Source organism: Motacilla alba, chromosome 11 (genome assembly GCF_015832195.1).
Source record: "Motacilla alba alba isolate MOTALB_02 chromosome 11, Motacilla_alba_V1.0_pri, whole genome shotgun sequence".
Classification (NCBI taxonomy): domain Eukaryota; kingdom Metazoa; phylum Chordata; class Aves; order Passeriformes; family Motacillidae; genus Motacilla; species Motacilla alba.
In genome coordinates this window covers 16,169,628-16,195,444 of record NC_052026.1, presented here as the reverse complement: position 1 = coordinate 16,195,444, position 25,817 = coordinate 16,169,628, and the positions used below count along the sequence as shown (strand labels likewise).

Below are 25,817 nucleotides of genomic sequence, written 5' to 3'. Positions count from 1 at the left end.
TCAATTTTGCTACTGCATTTCATTGGTAATAGTTGAAAAGAAAGCAAGAAGCAGGACATTCCAAATTCTTGGTGTTCTTTATGCTAAAAAGTGGTCAGTTCTAAACACACCCACAACAAACTTGCTGGCACAACTCATTTCTGCCAAATTCAATGGGATTCTCCAGTTTTCTACTATCTGAGAGCGTGTGTGGGAAATGTGTGCATTTATCAGCAAAGAAGGGTTCAGCACAACCTAATATGGTGCTGATTCTGCCTATACTTCTTTTAAGTACTACAAATCAGCACAGTTATTCCCTATTTACTTATATGCAAGTAAAATCTAAGTAGGAATTCCTGGGATTTAAACCATGAAGATTTTAATTTTTTATTTTAAAACAAGTTGATAGGAACAGGAGCATGACTTGAAGAGACTTCTAAGCAAGCCAGTGTTTATATGAACAGATCACTGTTCTCTCAGTAGAACTGCTTGGAATTTGTTAAAAATACTCATGTTTCCAAACAGATTTTGAAATGTGTTAAGTAATACTTAAAATATAAAAACATGACTATCACTAAAGGTGTTCTTCAACATTAAAGCAACTCCAGAAATGCAGGAAGCAATTATTAATTTACATAAAAATTTTACTTGAAATCATTAGAAAAAGATTAGTGCTTCTTTTATATTCATTGGCAATTTTTTCTTCTCTACCCTGTTCAGTTTTGGCTTTTTTGGGTGTTTTTTGTACAGTTTACACAGTATTTTTCTTCACCATATGGGCTTCATTCAGATTCAACTCAAGGCCAGGACTTCAGTTCAACACTTTTACATCCATCCCAAAGCTTAGTCAGAAGTGAAGATTCCACATTAAAAAAACACAAAGGTTTAGCTATAATACAGCATAAACAAATATTTGAACTATTTGCTGTACTGCCACTCAGTGAGTCATTGCTTTCCAAATGCTACTGGTACGACTGTCATAAAACAAACCACATGTTCTTGTGGGGTAGGTAGAAAAATATTTTCTTAGCCCTTTTACAGTAAAGTGGTGAACTTGAGCACAGAGATGTGAAAGCCTTGGTTTTGGGGAGCCCTGTGTCATTAAATGTGTCTATAGGTGCTGAGGATTTGGGATTTCAGGTATTCAGAGAGGATTTAGCAACTGCACAGGGAGGCTTGCTGCCTCTGCACAGGTGACACGGCAGAGAGACAAGGGACAAAGGGGGCTACAAGGGGACACTGCCAGTCCAAGTGGCCATTGCATTAAAGGGCTCAAAATGGATTTTGCAGGGATATCTAAGGCAGGATAATGCAATAGTTTTGCAGAGATTTGCAAGGATTGAAATGACAGCTTGGTAAAAAAGAAGGCTCTGGGTTGCAAAACAAGACCAATGGACAATGAGATGTAGTTACTCTAGACCTAGGATATGAAACAGCAGTTTTTGTGTAAAGAATCTCCAGTGGCAGTATGGATTTTGTAGCTCTTGCACACAGGGAGAAAGACCTATTTTTTAAATTATTGTCATGGCTTAGAAATTATATTTGTCAATTTAGTACTCGCACTAAAGGCACCCTCTGCTCCCCGTCCAGCTGGACCATGGGTTGAGATACAAACAATTTACTGGAAACAGCAGTGAGATAAAAATTAACAGTAACAGCAACAAGAGGTATAAGGAAACAAATAATTCACCCAGAAAAACTCCCTGTAAGTAAACAATACCAGCCAGCTCCCTCTACCACATTTTCTTGACTGGAAGAGACCCCCTCTCCCTGGAAGAGTCACTTTCCCTGTCCCTGTCCCTGTCCCTGGCAATTATGTGAAGGGGTATAGAAAAACATCAGGGTCTTGGCCACGTCCCTGCTGGCTACCACAAAAAATTAACCCTGTCCTGGCCAGAACCAGGACAACAGTAATACATACCTGACAGAGCAAATTAAAAATAATGCCTGGGTCTGAATGTGAAGGAGGACAGTAATCTCTCCCCACCACTGACACAGAAAGGAGAAGAAAATGCAGAACCTTGTCCATGTTATATGAGTGACTGGACAGGGATAGGGTGATATGAGAAGGATAAATCATATATCCACTTCATACTTTCTATCCAGACTAGAATTAAGGTGCAGCTGGTTTGGAACATCCATATAGCAAAAGTAGTAACAGTCAAATTTGTGAATAATACCATAGGTTTTAAAGGGAAAGGGCTAAAAATAGATGACTTTGTACAATACAGAAGGCTGAGGGGTGATCCTTTGAGTGAAAAGCTGAAGTAGCAGTTTGGAAAGTAGCGGGATAATAAGGGAAGAAAACTCATGAAACACAAAGGTTTCTTTCAGAATTCAGTAGAATTCTTCATTTTTGTGGTTACACAAATGAAGTTAATGTGGTGGCAGAGTACAGGAAAGAGCCAAAAAGAAAGGTAGAGCAGAAAAAGGAATAAAGAAACATGCTTTAGGCAACTATAATGGCGTGACAGGAGCACAGAATATTACAACTAAGTATCCAGGATACCAGAGCAACATCACAGAAAAATGGCACAGAAAATTTCAAAATAATCTGTGAAGAAGTAATTGTCAAAAAGGAAGAATAATACATCATTATCCCCATAGAAATAGCATTCAGATGAGCAGGGTCAGCAGGCCAAGTTTTGGCCTCAATTATTGCATCGGTTTTCACTGCAGATTTAATTTGTGTTTGAGATTTGAATTCTGCCCAGTGTAAAACCAACTTCCTACTGGTGCTTGGAAGGAACAAACTATCTTATGGACAGCAGCAAAGGCAGTTATGAAAGCTGTCAATGTTCATCAGACAGATGCATCTTGAATCATCTGAGAGTACAGCTAATGAGAAATCTGCATTTTAAATATGGGGACAGTGCTCTAAACACAGAGACACAGGGTATCCATCGATTTTACAAAGTGTGCTTTGGAGCAATCAGCTGGGATCTGAGGAGGCTGTTTGCTTCCTGGGTGGGTGAAAGGCACTGACACATCTGGGCTTGTCCCAGTGTCTGCAGTGAGTCAGGCTGACCACACCACACTGCATGGCAGCTCTGGCCACATGCTGCCCTGAAACTCCTCTGGCAATGCAGCGTCCCTGGGAGCTGCCATCACAGCCACTGATGGTGCTGCCCAGGAGACAACCACACGTTACCCTCCTGCTGTCCTCAGCCCTACATCTCTTTAAAGCTGCCTTTGGCAACAGATGGACACCATTCCTTGATCTCAGTGAGTCCTCTGTCAGCCCTGGTAATTCACTCAAGCCAAGGACTCGTTAACTGATGAGTCCTGAGTTCTTTCAGGTCATCACAATTCCTGATGATAAGGTTTCAGCCAAGTGTTGGCAGTACTTCCAGCCAGGCAGTACTTCTAGTAGTAGGGGTTGCTCTAGATTGGAATCCATTACTCCTTTCGGGGAGGTCCTAAGGAACAAACTGGGGTTTCTCAGGTGGCGAGGTACAGATCTTGCCATGCTGCTCCAAACACCTGCCAGATCACTCCAAGGGTTCCTGTGAAGCCATGTGCACATCTCCATGCTGCAGCTACCTTCTGTTTCTGTTCAGAGATGGTGCAGACCCATCAAGCGTCAGGGTGAGACTGGAACTCTGATGAAGCTGAGGAACCATTTAGAAATGTCTATGCCCGAAGCAGTATTGAATATGTAAGTAGTGAATACATTACTGAGGAAATTTTCCATGTATTTGTTAGTCAGATTCCTAACTTGGCGGCTCTGTGAATATCTCAGCTGCTCCTGGATGCATTTGCAGCAGTGTGGCAAAGGGCTTTGTTCCATGTCCCTCCGTAGAACAGGGCAATTACAGAATTATATTTTTATAAATGTAGGTTTTTCTAAGATTGATTCCCTACATTTGTCTCACTGGGACTGGGTTAGTGTATGTTCTTTCCGTGGCACTATGCCAGTCACAAACTGGAGCTGGGGAAAGCTGCAGCTGTCTGCTTGTTATTAACTGAGGGTTAGTGCAGAGACCAATGCACACTGGTGCTCCAACACCCAAACTGTTTTCCAGATACTTCATGAATGGACACTTAAATTCCCACTTTAGTATAACAAACCTCTGAGTCACTTTTAATAGTAAGATCCCACTTGTAAATGATTTATGAGCTTACAAAAAGGACTTTTAACTTCTAGGACTCTTACAGATTGGACAGCTAATTATTTTGATTCTAATGAGTCAGCAATAATCTTCTGCTGTCCTCCCTGTCATGCCTAGCACAAACCATACATGTGGTCAAATACCGGGACAGATGTCCAGAGAGGCTGTGGAACATCCACTCTTAGAGCTATTCAGAACCTGACTGAGCAAGACCCTGAGCAACATAATTAAGTTGGTGTTGCCTTAAGCAAGGGGCTGGATAAGATGATCTCCAAAGCTCCCTTCCACCCTGCATTATTATATGAGTCTGTAATACATTTTGCCTAAAATATTTACTAATCATTTAATAATTCTTTATTAATTCTTTTTCACTCAGAAAAGCATCTCCATTTGGAAGACTGAGTTCTGTGCAATCTGTGTAAGTGTGTGTGTCTGTGAATTGACTCAATTAATCTGAGTTTAGATTCATCAGGCAGCTGGAAGGGAGCTTCCTACAAGCAGCTTTGAACTTGTAACTTTCTTTGACCTGGTACCATTAGGGTTTGTCTGCCTTCAGTCATACAGGAAGAGCCATCCAATCTTTGAGATGTAGAAAAAGTTGGGTTTGAAGACGTAAGTCAGATGCTCATGAGGTCAAAAAGATTTTCTTAGTCATTAAATGGATGTTTTTCAGTACTGAGGCACATTGTGAAGTCATTCCTCAGTGTCTTTTCAGTGTTTAAATGAACATTCAGTATTCATGGTATAAGCAGAAGAAGGAATGTGCAAAGCTGGGGTGTGAACATATAACATGCTCCATGGCAACAGCTGTATATTTGCTCTTTGTTCAATAGGATGGAATCAAAGGCAGGGATAAGAGGGATAAGTTGCCAAACTTTTACCACAAAGCTAAGAGGAAATATGCTACTCAAAATATTCTTGTGTTTCCTGTATCTGTCCTGGAGGTTTGTGCTGAAGTAGTAATAGAGTGTTCTGCAGGACAGGATGCTTAGATGGGGCTTCAAGGTCAGAGTTTGTGTTTCTGCTCCTTGTCACCATCTCAACTGTTCTCTTTGCTTTTATCCTCATCCAAAAAGAACACCCACTCTGTGAAGTAATTTCAGACCTGGTGTGGAAAATGGGAAAGATGCATGGAAATAAACAGTGTGTAGAGCAGTGTACAAAATAAACATTTTGATGAAGCAGATCTGTTTTGAAGTGTAGTGAAAAAAAAAAAAAAGGAAAAATCCCAAGATTAACTTGTGCTATATGTGCTGTATATGTGCATTTCGTACTGGTGCTCACTGCTTTCACCTCACAGTTTGGGGGCAGAATATGCAATATAATGGCCTGATAAAACCAAAAGGTTCCTGGCATACTTAGGAGGGGTAAGAAACTCACAAGATGAATATGTGGGAAAAAGACTACATGTGGATTATATGGCTCTGGAATAACAAATGGAATTTCTGATCACACTTCAGCCGTTGTTTCTCTCCAAAGAGCAGTTGTGTACAAAGGCATACACAGAAAGAATATCACAGAAATAAACAATAAGACCCACGATGGAGAGGTGCTATACTCTTAGTACCTCAGCAGAAATACTGATAAATACTGGGAAAAGTTTTGCTTTTATTATGCTTATAATCTATTATATGTGCTTATATGCTGTAGTCCAATGAAGGAACATAAACCTCACCCTTTTGGAACATTTTTAGTGCTAATAACTAATGTGGGGTATTTGGAATAAGTAATCTTGCCTTCTAGATAATAAGAAAATATTTTTTTTGAAGATTTCAAGATGATGTGCACATGTTTAATTTTTTTTTAATTTTAATTCCAAGGAAACAAGAAACTTTTGTGGTCATGCAAGAAGGATTTTAACAAACCAAGTTTGTTTTTAGATAATCAGAGGATTTCCCTAGAGAGTATCTATTTCCCCAATTACCACTCTGAAATGTTATTTTCATAGTTACAAAGCACCATGTAAACCTATCCTACTACATGGATATTAATGATCATTACTGTTCTTTAGCAGCATTACAGGTGGGGCTTAGAGAAGTGAGCACTTTCCTTTAATATGTAGCCTGCCATAACATTTGGCTTGTTCTTGAGATGAAATGGTCACAATATGTTAATCACAAAATCTAGTACAGTGTCTGTCAGAGTGCTAATGATTGCCCAGTGTGCCCCAAAGACAGAGATGTTAGTTTTGCTGTGCAAAAATTCGGTGTTATGCTGGAAAAGACCTTGCCCTTGGCTGCTGAATGTCACATGGACTGTGCAGTGCAGGCAAAGGCAGCACAGGCAGCACCGTGTGCTCCAGGATCTTTACAATTCCTGCCTTGCTGATTCCATTAATGCAACAATCATAAATAGTAGTGCAGGTTTGAAAAGGCAAGTTTGCACCTGTGAATTGCTTCTAGAGGGAATCACAGATGTTTTATAACACGTGTAAGGATAAATACTAGTTAATCCTGGTTAGATGACACTGGGGAAAAATGGATGGAATAGTCTCGAGTTTCTCTCTAAATGGCTGGAAAGAGTCTTCCAAAGGTGACAGTAAGAAAAAAGTGTCTGAATCAACTGTACATCTCCTACATTTTGCTGGAAATATTCCTTACTCAGATGACACTGTGAGGTGTTTAATAAATTTCTCTAATGGCCATAGAATATCAAATTTTTATTTAAGATAATCTGAATATCTGAAATCTTTCTACTTTCAGTTGTTTGGTGATGCACTTTCTCATTTTTAAACCGTTTGTAATATTATACATATCAAAATGGGCAGTCCTGTCCAAGTTAATCAATAAGCCACTTCAATTTTTTTGTAAGGATCAGAAGTGCAATTTATCTTCAACAAAAAAAATCTATTTGGCCTCAATTTTTTAAAAACATTCTTTAAATATGATTAAAAAGTTAGATCTTTAAGGAAAAAAGATATTTTTCAGGTTCTCTTCACTCCACAATCTGCATTTCATGATTTTTTTTGTCTCAGTTTCGAGACAAATTTCAGGAGAAAATACACTGGAATGAGTGCTTCTTCTAAGGAGAAAAGGGCTTCAATAGCTCCCTTTTCTTCTGTCAATGAGAGAAATGGATACCAGGGGGTGAAAGTGAAAAAGCCATGTTTATTAAAAAAAAAAAAAAAAGGATAAATATTGACTTGTGGAACCTTCCCCCCAGAAACCCAACAACAGCCTCTCGGCCACAGGCACCTTCCCCTCGGGCGCAGTTCCGGGCACAGCCAGCAGGGGCGCTGCTGGCTGCCGGCGGGCAGGGGGTGCCATGAGTCCCCCGGGGCTGCAGGGGGCGCCGTGGGGCGAGTCCGGCCGCCTGTCTCTCACGGTAATGGTGTGGGATGGAGAAGAGCTTCCTTCACAAACGCACCGGGACAGCCGGTCCCCGTGTCCCCTCCGCACGGCGAGAGGAGCGGTGGCAGGAAACCTCAGCAGCAGCAAGCTGGAGCGGCAGCACAGGCTCACCTGGCGCAGCAAGCAAGAGGCAGCAGAAGCTCCGCAGGACCATGGCACCTCCCAGACAGCTCCAGTGCAGCACAAACCCTGGAGCAGCTGTGGAGGCACGGCGGGGACTGGGCAGCAGCAGCCCGGCTCCCAAACACGGCACAGAGTCCCGGGGATTGCCCACTGGTGCTAAATGAGGGTGTTCCCAGTCTTGGTGGGCACGCACTGGCTCTGGGCTTCCCAACGACAGAGCAGCAAAAGAGGCCAAGCTGGCAAGCTCAGTCACAGTGCCAAAGCAAAAAAAACCCAAAAAAACCCCAACCAACCAAACAAAAAACCCCCAAAAAACAAACCAAAAAGAAGCAGGCAAAACCCACAGAAACAGCAGGATCCCTGGTCAGAGATACTGGCTGTGTATATCCAGTACTAGAACAGAACTTGCTGAAATGAAAGGGCTGCCTCTCACCCACCCCAACTCCCTCTGGAAACCCCATCTTGGCTCCCAAATATTGTGATAGACAGCCCCAGAGCTGGGGCAGGGACAACTGCCACTCCAGACACAAACAGATCAAAAACCCCTAAAATGATATGGGATAATAAACCATCCCCAGGACATGGTTCTTTCCCTTTTCTTGTGCCCATCTAGTCACAGACTCCTAAGTCAGCAACATTAAATCTAATTATGTAAGTAATTGTGGGAATTGTTCAATGAAGGGCATCCAGTGATAATCTAAATATACTGTGTGTACAGCGAAAAAGTGTATAATTCTAAAGAATTAGACTCTGAAATCACTTTTTATTTGAAACAGCATAAAATACTGGAAGTTTCTGCTCCATTAGAGTGATCTGCACTTTACAGTTTATTCACACACCAGAACTCATTCTCCAACAGTTGGTCACCATGCCTTTCTTCAAACTATAGAATTTTAACCACTGTTTAACATAAAAAGCTAATAATATCCTGTTCATCAAATGTTCTCAAAATAATGGTGAGACAGACTCTGCATATATGAGCTTGAGGTTTCTAACATTTTAGGTATTTAGTGTATAGTATAATCTACAATGAAAACACAAAACTGTTAAAATAATAGTCACCTGCTGGAGTAAATGACACATGATATCACAAATCTTTTTTCAATGTCACCACAGTTTTCCTTTTTTGACATATGTTTATTCTGTGGCTATAAACCTTTGGGGATATAGTGTTTTGATAACACTAAAAACCCAAAGAAACACAGATTAAAACTCAAATGCAGATCTAGAACAAGTTTGGCATACCAGGGCACCAAAGAAGTTCCAGAGCCACTCTGTTAAGAAGAACCCTTGTTACTTTTCAGTATGAGAGCCCAGATTTGCTTATTTGTGTGTCACGACATTACTTTCAGGCTCACAGTTACAGATTTAAATGTCAAAAGGGACCCACTGAACCCATGCTGGGCTGCACAGGAACATTCTTCATCCATGTTCTGCACGAGGTCCCAAATTCTGATTTACTTAAACCACATTATTACAAAGTCACCATGTCTTAATTGGAAGTGATTCACAGAAAGCACACCATTGCTGGTAGTGAATCCAAGTCCCATAAACAGAGTGCTATAACCTTAATGTTAAAAAGTGTGTCTCAGCTCTAATTTTGAAGGGTGAACTTCCAGCCACTGGCACTTTTTATATCTCTTACTTAATTTTATTTTCCAAACATTAAATCCTGCAAAGTGGTTTGCAACTTACTGAAGAGATGGTCTCTGTGTTTCTTTACATTTTGTAAAATTTGGGAGCCTATGTGATGGCTCAGTCTAAAGTTTCGTAGCTGCTTTATAGTCATCTTCCGAAACTTCATCCTAGATGTTAGGGTCCAGTACTTGTGTTTAAAGTTCAAATTCATCTTATTTTGGCTATTATTGGGAGAGAGCACTTTAATGAAGTGTGTAACTATAATAACTGCATTCACCAGATCAATATAAGTAACTTCTTTTCTTAGTTTTATTCCTTACAAAAACAATGCAGCTCCTCTTAAAATTACACAGTTTTGACTAACAAAAATGGAAAAATGAAATGCAAGGAAGATGTGCTTAGTTCTGTTCCCCAGTTTTATTTCTGGTAAAAAAAGTTTATTACTTATTGTCTTAAATCTGTACCCATGTGCTCAGTCACATGGCCAGAGAGACATTTTCACTGCACTATACTGGATCACTGCAAACAACTAGATAATTACCCACATCTGTCTACAAACTGCTTTACATCTGCACAGATCTGTACCCTGCTGGAAACAGGAAAACAGCCTTGTTCGTTTGCAAAAAGTTCAAGGGCTAAATATGTATTTGGATTCATTTAGAGTCAAAATACTACCTAAGTGCAAAAGCTTAAAAAGAACTCATCTATGAAAGATGCACATCTATAAAAATTAACAATTTACCTGAAACTTTTTTTTTTCAGTGTTTGGCTTTTTAAAAAATGTATGCCATGAATTCAAAATTACAAATCAAATAAATTGAAACAGAACACTCTAGGAGTGTTCCAAAAGCAGGCATGCTAAACATTAATAAAGTGTAAGGAGTTAAATAATTTGAGTTAGTGTCTCATGTACTTTTTACCATAGTAAAGTTCATCCACATTTTTTATCCAAAGAATAAGTGTCTTTTGGATATATGTGTTCAAAAATAAGAAAGGGGTTGGTTTTGCTGACCGGACAGACCATTCACTAGGCACAAGTGATTCAACCACACCTGCATTTGGGAAATGAAGATGTAACAGCGTTTTCTTCTCAATCTCAAACTGACTAAATAATTTGCTGATCTTGTTGGGGTATGTAAAAGAGCTGCTGTCGCTTTAGAGCAGACAGTGAACCAAAAATTACATGGTTTTCTCAAATGAAATTCATGACTAGTGAATCAATTTCCACTGAAATAACCCAGTTCTGCATCATCAGGGAACTCCATGGGCTAAATTCAGTGAGTGTTTGCATTAGTGGCACGTGAGCATCCTGGTCCAGCGCAGCCATGTGTGAGTGAGATACAGGGAGTACATCAGCAACACTTTCCTGTCCTTGCAGCACGTTTGTAGCCTACATGACATTCAAAAATACACCCTGAGTTTAGTTTTGAGGTCAAGCTGTCTGTGGAGTCAGCTGTGGACAGCCCATCTCATCCTCCAGGCTTTCCTGTGCATGGGGGCAGCAGAGAGAGGCAGTGGGATGCCAGGGGCAGAGCAGGGCTGCCAGGGGACTTCCCAAAGACAAGGCTAGCAACATCCATGGGAATGCTACCGGCAGCACAAAGGGAAGGGATGGGAAGAGTGATGGAGCAGAGCTGAGTGGAGAAGTTGTTCTTTACAGAGCCTTCAGAAGAGAACAAGTGGTTTGGGATTAGGAGTGATCTTGAAATGGCTGTGAGTATCGCCCAACCTGAACATCCCTGCTGGTGAAGTGACTGCCTTGTCCATACGCCACATGGGAGATTTACTGCTTGCCTCTGCTGCACTCACACAAAAATGAGCAGCACAGATCTACCATGAGGAAAGATGCAGCAATCCTGTTGTGTTCTAAGATGCCATCCTCTTCCTGGAAGAGAGACACAACCTTTTGCTCCAGGAACGTTCTGGAAAATTGTGAATATTTTCACTTTAGGGCCAAGCCCTCAGGTATCTTTTGGGTTTAGACACCTGAAAACCTTTTCAATGGCATGTTAGACATTTCCCTAATCATCTCAATCAAAAGCTGCCGATTTTTTATTAGTAGAAGTCACAACCTTACACCACTGGCAGATTCTGATAAGTAATTCAAACAGTGTTATACTTATAGTTGTGCAAAACCAAAGCTCTCCAGCACTGTAACAACCAAGGTCAACTTAGTTGGTTGAAGTTCTGTTTTTAAGTGATTTTTATAAAAATATTTAGCCCTAGGGCTTTTAATTTTCTTGATATAGCTACCATATTTCTCAGGATTTGGTATTAAACCACACTGAAATAATTTTATAAAAGCCATTTTTTAGTTTGACTGTTCCAAAGTAGACTATCCAAGGATAGATAACTTACAATACACATCCATTAATGAAATTGTAACGTAGCCAGAAAACAACTGTGATAGTACTTAAAAAAAAAAAAAATACTAGTTCATCACCCTGCTTTGCCAAAAGTGAGATAAATGCTGCTGCAATGAATTTTTCCCTTTGAAGGTCAGTGTCCATACTGTACATGGAATGAATCCTTGCCATTCATGCTTTACAAGAACAATATTAACATTCATGAAGATTTCAGCTTTAATCATGTGATGAGTTTGTTTAAAAAAATTCCAACTCCTTAACTTCTGTACTTCTTTCACAAAGGAAATAATTTTGTTTCTACGTGAGTGTGGACCTCCTGGACTTCAGCGAGTGTCTGTGACCGTGTTGAGCCGTGGCAGTGGAAGCCCTTTGCAGTACAATGTCTGATCCACTTGATGCTGAGAACAGCTGCCAAAGTGGGTGAGCTACTTCCACTGGGGTTGCTGATGTTGCTGAAATTGGTGCAGCGTAGAACTGGTGCAGTTTTTCAGAGCTCTGCAGTGTACAAGGCTCAAAGGTCAGACTGAGAGCGCTGCTTTGCAGGACTGAGAACTCCAAAGAAACTTTCAGTCCTATATAGGATTTATTAAGCTCATTAAAATAACACCCAGTCCTAGATGAGCCACAGCTTTACTTACTCTCTGTTGTGGCTCTTGAAACTCAGAGTGTGATTCCCTCACACAATAGCAGTGAGAAGCCACAGATCGAAAGCAGCTGCCACCATGTTTGCAGAGGGGAACGTGCTCTGAGCACGCAGCAGTTTCTGTCCCACAAGTGCTGCAGCCACCAGTTCACCCCGTTCTGAGATGTCTCTGTTTGAGTCACAGGTTCAAGTAACCTTCTCAGAAACGGAGCTACAGACTAGTCACTTCAAAAGAAAAAAAAGCCTCAAAACTTGCTGTAAACCAGCCTTGGCTCATCCTCTGCCTTCCTCAGTTAGGCTGTATCTGTCTCTGCAAAGCTGTACTGCACTACCATATAATCAGAGGGGGAATGAAAAGGTAGGTCTTGCTATCAGTTCTTCTGTGAGATCTAAGGCTTATCACACAGCTCCTCTGCTAACCCTGAGGCTTACTTCTGAAGTACTTTCCAAATCTTGAATAAGTGATATATCAACTACTAAATATCTGTAGGCAATCCCCAGATATCCCCTCAATGCCTGAGAAAGTGTATGTATTTAAATGTACATCCAAAACACACCTTGGTGATTTCTCAGTACTAAACAACATCCTCCGTGTCTAACGCAGCACTTGGAAAGATCAACTGCCATTACACTGCAACTTTTAAAATGCTTGTTATTGTGGAATGGCTGCCTTTTGGTGGTAACAGGAGCAACAGCAGATGGATGTGAAGTAAGAAAGATGTTTAGGAAAAGTTATGTTAAAGCTGTTCTGAGCTCCACAAAATCCTAGAATTAATAAGGGAATCTGGACATCTTAGGAAAGTGTTATATTAAAGCAGAATTTATTTCAGTTAACTAAAGGAATTCTGCCTTGTAGCTTGGGGATAAAAAAACTTCAAAAAATATTGTCCTTGGTTTGTTAACTGTCCTTTGGACACGTATCTTCAAATGGACTGTAGAAAATCAAGGGTTGTGTAAGCTAAGATATACCAGCAATGCAAACTGCATATCCAAAATAAAAACTATATGTAAACTACATCTCTTATTGATCAGTAAGCAAGACCTTTTTTCCCCTGTAAACTAAATAGGCTACACAAGTAGCAGTTAATAGCAGGGGAGGAAATTTCATCATTCAAGGTTCAGTTCATATTAAAAGGAGACCTGCCTTTCTTCTAAACAGAGCAGGTTGTCAGTGGTGTTTGACATGAGTGGATGAAGCACAAAAACTAACAGCGGCACAGTTGCAGAACAATTTGAATTGCAGCCCACAGCAGCTTGTCAGTAAGTGGTCACCCTGTGCCACTGCAATACCTGATACGTTTCCAAGAGGCACTCACTAGAAATGCTCAAAGTGATGTCATGTCAGAAAGTCAAAGCACAGCATGGTCAAACAATGCAGGAAAAAGATCTGTCATCCTTTGTGGTGCCCATGACAAGGCTGGGGAGATGCTATTCAGCTGGGAGAAAGAACAGTCTGGCAATTCTGGCAATTTCTTAATGCTTCCTGAGGTAGCAGGAGGCAGCTCATAGGAGATTATGGACTGTAACTGGTAGTCCACATGTTAGCCATGCTGCTTTTCCATCAAAGCACATTCTCAGAGTAACAAAAGATTGATGAGAATAATAATGCAAAGCTTGGGACGCGTACAATGAAAAAAAGGGGTGTCCTCCTTGGAGCTTGTAATTTTTATTATCTTGATCCATTTGATAAATGCCACACAATAGACTGTTCAAGCAGGCCTTAGTCAGCAGGGAGAGATGACAAGGCCACCTTGGCACTCGTGCTTTAACCCATCATCTGATGCAATGCTTAGGAAAGGCAATGGAAGTCATTTGCTGCTGGTGAAAAATCTCCTTCCAACGGCCTCCAAATGCTGAGTGAGGACAGGGCAGGAGCACAGCTCTCTGATGCTCCTGAGTTCCACCAGGCCACACAGGCAGCCTGCTTGCTGTGTATTCTGATGGTGGATTTACACTTCAGCTTCCCTAAGAGCACTAACACATCACTGTTGTGTGCAGAATGCTGCAGAAGGTCCTAAACCAGCAAAACGTAGAGGAACGAGCCGATCCAAATCACATGGGCTCTGAAGGTGTTGCTCAGCACATTGATACTCAAATATTTTCCTCTGAGAGACCCACATTTCCCATAGTTAATTGACAATCACCATTCTTGACACCAAGAGACAAATAAAATGCAGCACTGGGAAGGCCATAAAGGCTGGCCAAGGGCATTATCCTTTTCCTCTTCTTAAGAAACCTGAGGGTTTCTGTCTGTGTAGGGGGAAAGAGAAGCTATTTCATTGGTATATGTAAAAACAGATTATCAAGCACAACTTTCTCAGGTGTTTCTGTTACACCTTCTGTGTATCATCAGTGCATGGATGATTAGGGCTTCTACTGCACACAAGACATTAACAGACCATAAAGGTAACTTAGAGGAGCATTCAGTCTTATTAAATTTTGGTACCTGAACTGCCTGTCTATTTAATTGCCTATCTCACACTGTTTTTATACACAAAGACAGAAAAGTAGTCATTTTGCATTTTCACTGTAAAAAATGAAACAAACAAAAAACCCTAAAAACACAGCCCCAGAAATAATTTCTTTTGCATTGCTTCTTTCAGTTTCCTGTTACTTTTATCACTGTTTCCATACCATGATGTATTTTGCTGACTGTACAAACAATGCAGCAAACAGCAGCATAAGGTCTGTAATAGTCACCACATGAATACAACACTGTCAAGTTCTTCATCATCTTTACCATGTCCTTTTCTGACTGTTGTAGTACAGTACATTGGTTCTGACTTGTCAGCACAGCAGAAAATGATGAACCAGTGCTAATATTTACTGAACACAATAGAGCAAGTTTTTTCTCAACTTTCACAATTTTCAAATTGTGGCTCTTGCTTCCAGTTACTGCAGACAAATCACAAAGTTTTTGCCCCTCCTCAGCCAGTATTTATCATTCCTTCAAGAACTTTCAGGTTATTTCCCCTGGAATCATGCAAAGTCATTTTTGAACATAAATGTAGTTTTCCGTCTAATTCCTGGTACTTAATTTGGGACCTAAAGTTTCCCTCCTCCTCCCTGTATAGCTTTTAATATGTGAATCACATTCCTATTTCATTTGGAACTTTGCTATGTTGCACCATTGCTGAACCTAAAAGTTTCCTACTTCTTCTGCTTATGTAGAGATAAATTCAGTCACTTCACACCAACAAAGGTCTTCCGTGCTGTGTCATCCTAAATTCATGCATTCCCATTTGCAGTCTGCTATTCCTCCCTTACATTAATCACCAAAACAGTTTGTGATCAACATCTTTGCAACTTCTCTCAGAACCCATTTACAAGCCCTGTAAGCATTACTGTACCTTCTCCTTCCATGCGAACCCAGCATTTCTCCAGCACCAAACCAGGCATAGGATTTCCTATGCCAGAATACCTGAAATTTATCACAAAAGATTTCACTAGGTGCACTAGTGTCATTTCATATTTTGCAAAATCATCCCTTTCCCAAAAAAAGAAAAATGTGAGAGCAAATTTCAACTGCGTAACATTTAAAGGCAAGTCCATTAGCAGGGTCAAACAAATTTTACAAAGCAGTTTTTAAAAAAATTATGCAATGTCACACTTTATTTTAATATCTCTCATATTACTAAGAATAATAAGATACATGAGCAATGCTCTTTCCTTTGTTGCAGTGACTGCCAAGTGATGTCACAAAAAAAGTTCATTGTATATGTGTGAGAGAATTTGACAGGTCAGACTGGTCAGGTAGAAGTGAGATTGTTTATATATCAGTATATTAATAATCACCGTTTCTGGAAAAATACCCCTAACAACAGAATAATCACTTGTTGGGTTTGTTGAAACTTTTTAATTAAAAGTTAGTGGCTTTTTGATGTATATTGAGGTAAGGCAGACTGACAATTCTGTACAGTATTAAGGAAGTCTATGAATCCCATCCAAAACCATAAATGAGGGAAACCTGTGGATAAACCCTTTTAGATGCTGAAATGCTTTTCTAGTAGGAGAAACCTTTTTTTGTTCATCAGAAACATACCACTCCATTAATGTAACTTTCCAGTAACACTGACTCAATCATTTGCCTCTGCCATGCATTTAATGGAATGTTTTCTAGTTTATCTTTAACCCTTTAGGCCCAGTTATTAAGCAGAGCTCCAACAAGGAGCTGAAACTTCATTTTTACAGAAGTTTGATTCAATGTTACTTTATCACCTCCTCTCTTCTACTCATTTTGTTGGCTTGTACCACACACTGCAACTTGTTAGAAGTCTGGAATAGGCTGTCCGGGGCAGTGGTGGAATCGCCATCCTTGGAGGTGTTCAAAAGGGACTTAGGATCATGACTTAGCAGTGAAGATGGTGGTGCTGGGTTACTGGTTGGACTCAATGGTCTCAGAAGACTTTTCCAAACTTAATGATTCTGTGATTCTGAATCTAAACTGTGAGGGCTCTAAAGCAGAAACCAAACCCACTATTCTGTTTTGTCTTTTGCTTTGCCAAGACATTAATTCACAAGGGTTAGGAATTAGAATACTGGGAAACAGCTTGTAAGTGTGTTTGTGATCTCTGCAGACCATATCAACACCTTAGTCAATAACTATGTTTGTTTAATGACTGTAGTAAGTACAAAACTAAGAACTGCCATACGAGGTCAGACTAAAGGTCCACTTAGCTCAACGTGGTGTATATTCAAACAGAAATTAGTATTGGATGCTTAGGAAACAGCATCTATGGAGTAAGTGCTGCCCTTGCTCTGGCCTCACAGCTTCTCATGATTAGCAGTTTAAAGATTGGTTTGTGCTGAAAAGTATAAAGGGATCAATCTGCCAAGAACTTGTTTTACCATTCTTTCAAATCTTTTACAATTCTGATTTCCACAACACCCCATGGCAAAGAGTTCCAAGATTTAAATAGTGTAAAGTACTTCCCTTGTCTCTGTCACTTGCCTAATTATTTCCTTAGCTGCATATCTTTTCTTGTGCAATGAGAAATAGCATTCATCTCTGACTTAACTGAACATCCCCCATCTGTCTTTTCTATATCATTCAATCACTTCTTTACCCAGCCAGAAAGTTTTCATAAGGTGTCATTTCAGTGACAGCCACTCCATCCCCTGCAACACTCTGATGGCCCTTTTCTGCATCTCTTCTAGTTCTGTGTCTCCTGGCAGTGGGTGCACTACTGCAGAGGTGGAAGCACTATGTTCCCCAAGGACACAAGGATGAACGTCTTCTCTTTCATTCTCAATTGCTTTTTTAATAACATGTAAAAACTTCTGTTTGCCAGAAGTTTGGTTCCATGGATAGGACACCTATTAGGAGCTGAAACACATTTTCTGGTTTGGTTTCATTGGAAGGGAGCGTGGTCACTGCTCTCCAAGACAGCGCTGTGATGCAAGCAGGGGTGTGGTAACTGGGGATCACAGGGAGATTCACTTCAAAAGCATGCACGTGATCCAAATTAAAATACTAACGTGGACACACCTAGAAACCTTCCATGATGAGTCCAAGATTTGTCCAGAATAGTAACATCTTCTCCAGGGCTCATTTTTATGCATGTATAGTCAGGATTATTTTTCCTTTGATCATTAGCTTGCATTTGTAAGCACTGAATTTCAGTTGCTGTCATTCAGCTCTTCACTGCCAACTTTTGTCTTGACAATTGTAATAAAAATAATAATCTATAAATTATCAGGAGTAAATGTGATTATTTCCAAGTAATTGATGGCTCTGTTATACAACACAGGTCCCAATACCAGTGTTTGAAACCTCTATTCATAGACACCTCTCTGTAAACCAGGTGGTCTAAGAGATGACCTAACCTTCTGGACCACAGTTTGGTTTTGTTACCAGCTGCTCCTGTGGGATCTTACAAAAAGGTTTTTTGAAAAACCCTTTACACCAGCCAGAGTCATTCTTCTCTAAATATTGACCCTAAGATGTGTGAGATGTCCTATAAAAATGCTACCTTTTGTCCAAACCAAGACACGTTTACACGCCTCTGCTAATTCTATTTCTTTTGACAGGTCCTACTAATCTGTATGCAATGGCTCTCAGACTTAGCACTGTGCAGTCCCTTGTATTCCTTCTTAATCCATTTGGTATGAGCACATATAAGTGATTAATATAAGATTATTCCACCAAACGCCAACAAAATCTAAATAAATGCACTGAAGAACCTGAAGGAAGAAAATATCCCCATTGTTTCTGATTTGCTCCTCTGAAGAGATGGGGTGAAATTTGGTGGATATTCTAGGAGACATCTAGGAAAGCTCAAGTAAGGGAACTGCTATTTTCAGACAGAAGTGTCTTTCTGACAGATGTTTTAAATGATGGTTTTGTTTTAGTGTTTTGCTGTAGTCTTCTGCTCATACTACCCTTTACCATTTAGCAAGACTCAGCCTAATTCCTCTTTTTGGCATGAGAAGAATCATTCTTTTCTACACAGGCCAATCATATCAATTTCTTGTGAAAGTGCTTAGAGATCTAATAGATTTGCAGCAATATTATATCAGGACTTGTAATGAGATAGTATTGAAATAGTACTGTAATCTACATTTGCTCTGTTTAAGAGAAGAAAACAGACTCAAGTGCATTTCCTTTTAGTGTTGCAATATTACCAATGTAAAGTTTTAACAGTAAACAAAGAGTGTGGCATTGTAATTCAATAGGCAGAAAGGATGAATTTCCTTTTGTCAAAACCAAAATATTTGTATTTGCATGAATGTACATCGCAAACATTTGACTTTAATTATATTGTTCTAATAGTTTGAATACAAGAAACAGTTAACTCTTTAATATTTTTTTTGCCAGTGCCAGGATGCCAGTGCCATAAATTGTTCTGCAAAAACATTCTGAAAAATATATGGATAAGAAGGAACAACAAAAAGGGATTGCACTGATGAAAATGTACAGAGCCAAGAAACTGTACTAATGCTAGAAGTCAAATGAATGGACAAAGAATTGCTATTTACAACATAGCTGGCCATCACAATCACTCCATTGATTAAAAAAAAAATAATTAGCCCATTTCCTTCAATATTAGACCACACTTAAATTTTGCCATTATTTGAGCTGTCTCTCTCAAAATATTTTAACTTTCAGAGGCAATTACTAAGCAATGAGTTTATTGCTGGATTTTAATATTCAATCGAAGAGCAGCCCAAAATAAAGCACTGTATTTGTCATTCAGGAAGTATTAGAAAAATGATGCAATTTTAATCTTTGGATATTATGGGGACTGAAGCTGGACACTGAAGGGAAGGAAGCCTGTTCCGTTCAGTGGCTTTGGTAGTACCTTCACTTCAAATGTTCAGGCTTTGAAGAGTGACAAGGGTGTATTTCAGTGTCCCTCCCAAGCAGCAGCACACTCAAGACTTGTACCTTGAAGCAAGCTACACTTGAGTCAGATAAAACACTTTATCAAGATTGTAACAAGAAATCAATTGGTTTTGGGTGACCCAAAATATGCTCAGCAGTTTACAGTGTAATGAGGAAGTTGGGCTTGTGGTAACAGTGATGATGTAGGTAAACAAGACAGTCATGGGCATTGCAATGTTCCATATGCAGCTCTAAACTGGAATTTCTTAGTAAGACAGTGAATATTGCCAGAGTTATCCAGGTCTGCTTTTGGACCTTGCTTGGTAACTTTAATTTTGAGAAGTCCCATGACGTGGGCAGAGGGGACCTCTGGTTAACTCTTTGTTATCATCTTTATACCTCAATTTATACCTCAGATGATTGCCCAGTTTAGGATTGAGGAATACAGTCTGCACTGCAAATCACACCACATTTGAAACAGAGTCCTGAAAACTTTCATTAGGCAACCAAATTTCTGGATTTCTACCTACTGAAGTTAATACTGCCCAGAGGTTACTTGATTTTGAGGACAGTTGTCTTCTAAACACTGATTTGACACAGATCAGTGATAATGTATTGATAAATAGCTGATTCTTCAAAATAGTTGTTATTAAAGCTTTTCAACTAAAAAAATGAAAAGGTGTTAGTTACAGACAATGAAACTTAGAGCTTGTGAGTGCCAGCTCAGTATTAGTGAAATCAGCATTGCATCCACAGCTTGCCAGTGTACAGAAGGAGTAGGTGCTTAACTGTTCTATATTCCCCAAATCCTACTTCAAGCCACTGTTTGCTGCTTGTGAAGTCAGTCCTATTCCTTCACCACAGAGCAGTTGTATCAATACAGACGCTGATTTGAGAAATAATAACCTCTACTAAAATACACTATTTTCTTCCAAGTCACCTCGGTCTTAGAAAATACACATGTGGAATAATTAAAAAATAGATTTATGTTTTTCAGTTCAGTTAGCACATTTGAGTATGTATCTCTGCTAAAAAGTGACTCCATTGAAAAAGATGCAAGATGAAAAGCACAAGGCTCAAAAACTTGCATTTCCTTGTAAACCAAAGATGATTTTCTAAACCCTGCATCTCAAGCCAAACCTTGCATCCAGAAGTTCAACCCTATTCTCTCCCATCTGCATGTCTCCACAAGTCATAGGGATTCAACAGCCCTAACAGTGCCATTATTATCTTCAAGTTTTGACTTTGCTGGTACCTGAGTGCAGGTATAAATGGGAAACGTTGCAATTATCTGGAAGTATGTTATCTTTCTAGTGGATCATGTGAGCTGAAATAAACTGCAGCTCATTCTTACACAGCTGATTAAACAGACTAAGATTGAACTGAAATGTGTCACTGTGGTGGACATGCTCCTAGCCATGGGCATTGCATCATTTCAGTGAGAGGATGCCATTTTTAAAAATGTCACTTCTTCCCTTTAATGCAATAACTATTGAGCTTTAAAGACTGGTTTTATTATTGTGATCCAGAAATGTAGAGATGTTAAGTCCCCTTCAGAGAACTGGGTGTAATCTTTAGATCACTTATCAAAGGTGTAATACAATCTGCCACAATGGTAAAATACCACTTTAGATTTCAACTTCATCACCCCTGAAAGTCTAATAGTGTTCATTGCATACCAATCCCCCCATAATATTAAATTTTAAAAAAGCATTGAAATTTGTTTAAGGAGTGTCTCTGTAACACTGATAACTGGCTCACATATTCATCAGGTAAAGGAGGTTTTTATTGCTGTAAAAAGGATGCTCTGGGCCCAGAAAAAAAAGTTAGGAACACAGTTCATATGGAATTTTTTTCCCCTCTACAGCCATCTCACAGACTTAAAATACCAGTCTGTGAGATAACTGTCTGGGTTCAGGTAATGTACATGGAATTGTACATGAAAAATGAAAAATGTTACTTCAAGTTACAGAGAAGTTTATTGTGCAATCAACAAAGTTGGTATTTAAAAGTAAATACATTTCCCTTTCTGTCTGTTGCCAAAATGAACGAGTATTTCCCATCAATGCATCCAAGAGTGTATTGTAAAACACAAGGCAAACCATCCTGAAGGCTACTCTGAAGACCCTTTTTGTCAGTCCTTTATTTTCAGATTATTATTTCTAAAGAAACATGCACCATAGGTCTTTAATATTTAACATGTTACCTCTTAAGAGGAAAAGCAAGGCGAAAAAAAGGAATATTCCATGACACTTTCACCCACTCATAAAAGCTTGAAATCATAAGCACATGGAAGTCAAGCAAAGCCAAACCAGTATTTCATATAGCCTGAGAATTACACTAAAACATACACAACATTCTTTACTGGAAAAGGAAAAAAATATACTTAAAACCATCAAAACTAACGCCTACATTTTACCATATACTGGAATAATTAGCTGTGAAGTGTCTTGGTTCTATCACATAGGTCTAGAACGGACTACCAGGAAATACAGAACGCCTAATGGGTGTTCTTTTGCTTCTAGAATAAATTGGTGCCTGTTTCACACTCCTAACCTAAATGTTATAGGAGGTATTTCAGAGGATTAAAAGCCATTTCTAACTGGAAAAAGGCACCTATCTAACCAAACACTGAGGTTATTTTGTCTGTGATCTTATTTTGCTTCAATATAAAGGCAGTAATTGAATTTATCTTTAAGTTTAAAAGGTCAAAAAGCCTTTTAAAATGACATGACAGTAGAAAATGAATGAACTGACAGGATAAATATGCACATTTACTTCCAAAACTTCAAGATTTATAAAAGTTTCTTGGGAACCACCAAAGTATGATGAGTTCATACAGGCAATATACACACTGCACTTTTTCCATGTGCTTTATCAGGGCTTCTATGTCATGATTGGCTTTAAAAATAATTTTTCAGCCAGTATTACATTCTCCAAATTGCAGAGTTAATTATTGGTCTTACTTGATGAAATTCAATAAAAATCCTAGAAGGATTTGGACATTACTAACAAGTGAAAGGGGAATCAAGAGTGCACTATACCTTTGGAATGTCACCGTAAGATCCAAATTGTTTATTTACACCCACAGTCCCAAATTATTTCAAGGCAAAATCCTGAAACTGTTTAATGGTTATCTTGTGATCCACATAAGGTTTTACTTGTTCAAGAACTTGTACTGCTCTGAGGGCACAAAGCACTTCATCTCACTTGCAAACTGGTGTGGGACAGCTCTAAGAGCTTCTTTCTAATAAATCCCCTAGATGCAGCTGCTTTTTGGGAAGGGGAAAAAGCAGAGAGGCAAAACTGAGTCATCTTTTAAATTAAGCCACTACCATCTACACAATCACTACCTATTAGATATACAAACTCTTCAGCTTTCTAGACATTTCTTCTGACCTCTGTCATGGAGAACTTCCCAGTGAAGATGCAAAATGCAAAATGGAAACGGACTGGTAACTGATGCCCTGCACACATTTTTGCCACGTGTCCAACATGTGGATGAAGTTTTTACACTATGACCATGTGAGGTCATTTTCCAAACACCTCACACAACAAGAAAGGAACAGCCACACTTCTTCCACCTACCTGTTCTGGTGGAGACAATTCTTTCATATTGTACAATGATAAGCAAAAGTATTTTGAGTAGAGCAACAAAGAAAGGAAGTGATTCAGAGGCTTTGAACCACAGTACCAAAAATTCATCCCTCCATGCAGATGCCTGCAAAGACACGGCTTGCAAACTGAGCTGTTGCTCTGCTCCCTCACAGAACACACCAGGTGACCACTTGAGCAACCTCACTTGGATGTCACACAGTGACATTGCCCACATCCAACTCCCAAATGACATCATCCTACAACACAAGGATCATAAAACAGCAGAATTTTTTAATGATGAGTCAGAGCTAAACCAGCATGGCTACCATTAGCCTAAGACATAATAGCTTTACTTCTTTCTAGAACTAATACAAACATCTAAAGAAAACTCAGACAACACCAGGCAAAGGTCTTCTATGCACCCCAGAAACTACTAATCCTAAAATTGTATCGCTAACTTTTTTGGGTCAAAGTTGTTCTTCACAGAACTCCCACTGGCTATTCTGGAGTCAAAATAGCAATACAGCTGACACACAATATCCTCAAAATTACAAATTAAATGACAGATACTACAAAATGGGGGGGGGGGGGGGGGGGGGAGGTCAATGACACTATCCAGATCATCATGTACTTCTGATAATTTAACACCACATAGGAGAGTTTAAGTGCTGTTCACTTCAGAGGAGGTCTGTGTCACACACAGTAAAATACCATCCTAATAGAGCAATGTCATCCCTTAGCTGTGACCTCTGCTAAAGACTTTGAAAGATCATGACAAAGTGAAAACTGTCTATGTGAAACCTGTCAGATCCTGCACTTCTTGCACTTGAGACCCTACAGCTGATCATCAAACAGAGAATAAGTCCAACCACGTCCAACCAACCACAGCAGCAGTTCTACACCCAAGCACACCGTGATGGTTGAGCAGTACCTATCACTGGCACACAGCTCCAACTGGAAGGTGATGTTTTCTGTCCTAGTTCTTAAACTGCACACTCCAGAGAACCTCAATGCAAACGGCCATTTCACCAGGAAATGTGGAGCCTGAGGAGGTGCTCCAGACCAAGAAGTGTAGGATATCCAGTCATGTTTGGTGTTTTTTAACACTTCCACCCTGTTTCCACTTACTGGAACTGGCTATTTCAAACACCCCTGTCCAGTCTGTCTTATTTTTCATTTCAGCTTTCTCTCTTCTTCTTCTCTGGCATGGCAAGAGTGGCTAGACTCGTTCTCACTTGGGGCATTGGAACTGAGTGCCGGAGGTCAAAATTCGGCTGGGTCTCGCCCACTGCCCGCCGGCTCCTTTTTCCCTGCCTGCCCCCGACCCGGCGGCCGTCGCCCGATGCTGCCCCGCCGCCGTCGCCGCCGCCGCGGCCGCGGGGCAGCGCACGCCGGGCTGCGGGGCCGGGGGCCGCCGCCCGCCCCACCTCGCACCCCGGGCCGCCCGGAGCGGGGCCCCCGCCAAACTTTGCGGCCCGCGGGGAGCCGGGGCCCGGCCCGGCCGCCGCCCCCGCAGCACCCCGGGCAGGAGGTGAAGCAACCTGGCGCCGGCTCCTGCACTTTGCACAGCGGGCGCAGAGCCGCCTCCATCCCTGCGCCTCCCGGCAGCGCTAAGGCGCATTTTTTCGCACTAATCTGCACATTCAGCACGTCCAGAGCGCCTATGACTTTACCTGGACTTTCTCCACTCTCCGGGCTCATCACACCGCGATCGCCTCCCCATCCTACCGCTAACTCTCGCTCTCCTTCACTCCTTCCTCCTTCCCTCTTGCAAGGCCTGCTAAGATCAAGCCCGATGGAAAGTAGAGAGAGAAAGAGAAAGAGAGAGGCAGCGGGAAGGGAGGGGAGCCGCTCCATCCCTCCCTGCCCCCCCCCGGGCACACACGCCAGCCCTTTTCCCCCCACCCCAGCCCTTCCCTCGGCGATTTCCTCCGCTCTTCGGCAACTACGAGGGCTCGGCGGAGCGGCTCCGAACGCGCCCCCGCTGCCCTCGGCGGCGCCCCGGCCGGCGCCCCCCCGCCGCCCGCCCGCCCCGCGGCCCCCGGTACCTCGTAAAGGTCCCCCGAAGCCATGCTGGGGTGCGGGACTGGGCTCCTCCGCGCCGTCTCCCTCTCTCCACCTCTCCCGCTCCCCCACTCGCTCTCTCTGTTGAGTAAACTGTGTTTTGCAGAATGACAGGCTTTGGGGCTGGCTGTGCGCAGAATCAGAGGCGAGGAGAGCGGAGAGGCAGGCGGCGGGGCTGGCGTAACCAGCAGCAGCAGCAGCTCGGGCGCACAGCGCCGGGAGCCGCGTCTCCCCCGCGGCGGCGGGGCCGGCGCCCCCCGCCCTCCCCTCACACCCCGCCCGCCGCCGCCGCCTCCCGCCCCGGGCGGGGACCGGGACCGGGACGGGTCCCCCCGGCGCCCTCCCTCCGGGAAAGTCCCCGGGCCGCTCTGACGGCGGCCTCCTCTCCCTCCTCCTCCCTCCCTCCGCCCCCCCCCGCCTCAAACTCTTTCCGCGGCCAAAATAAATAAATAAAAAAAAATAATAATTAAAAAAAATACAGGGGCGGGCGGGAGGGGTGGGTGCCGGAGCGGGCGCTCGGCGGGGAGGGCCGCGCCGCCCGCCCAAGGTCACCACGGGGAGAGGCGGGCGCGGGGCCTCGGGCGGCCCTGCTGGCACCTTCCGCCCCCCCGGCGCCGCGTG

General features: G+C 41.5%; 1 protein-coding gene across 1 annotated transcript in view; it reads right to left on the bottom strand.

Annotated features, from left to right (window-relative positions):
- Window positions 1-25,439, bottom strand: part of CDYL2 (chromodomain Y like 2) — a 60,137-nt gene extending 34,698 nt beyond the window's left edge. Inside the window, exon 1 of the mRNA XM_038148071.1 lies at window positions 25,181-25,439. Coding sequence (XP_038003999.1) covers window positions 25,181-25,204 — 24 coding nt within the window. The 5' untranslated portion in view covers window positions 25,205-25,439. The remainder of the gene's footprint in view (window positions 1-25,180) is intronic.
- Window positions 25,440-25,817: the final 378 nt, after the last annotated feature.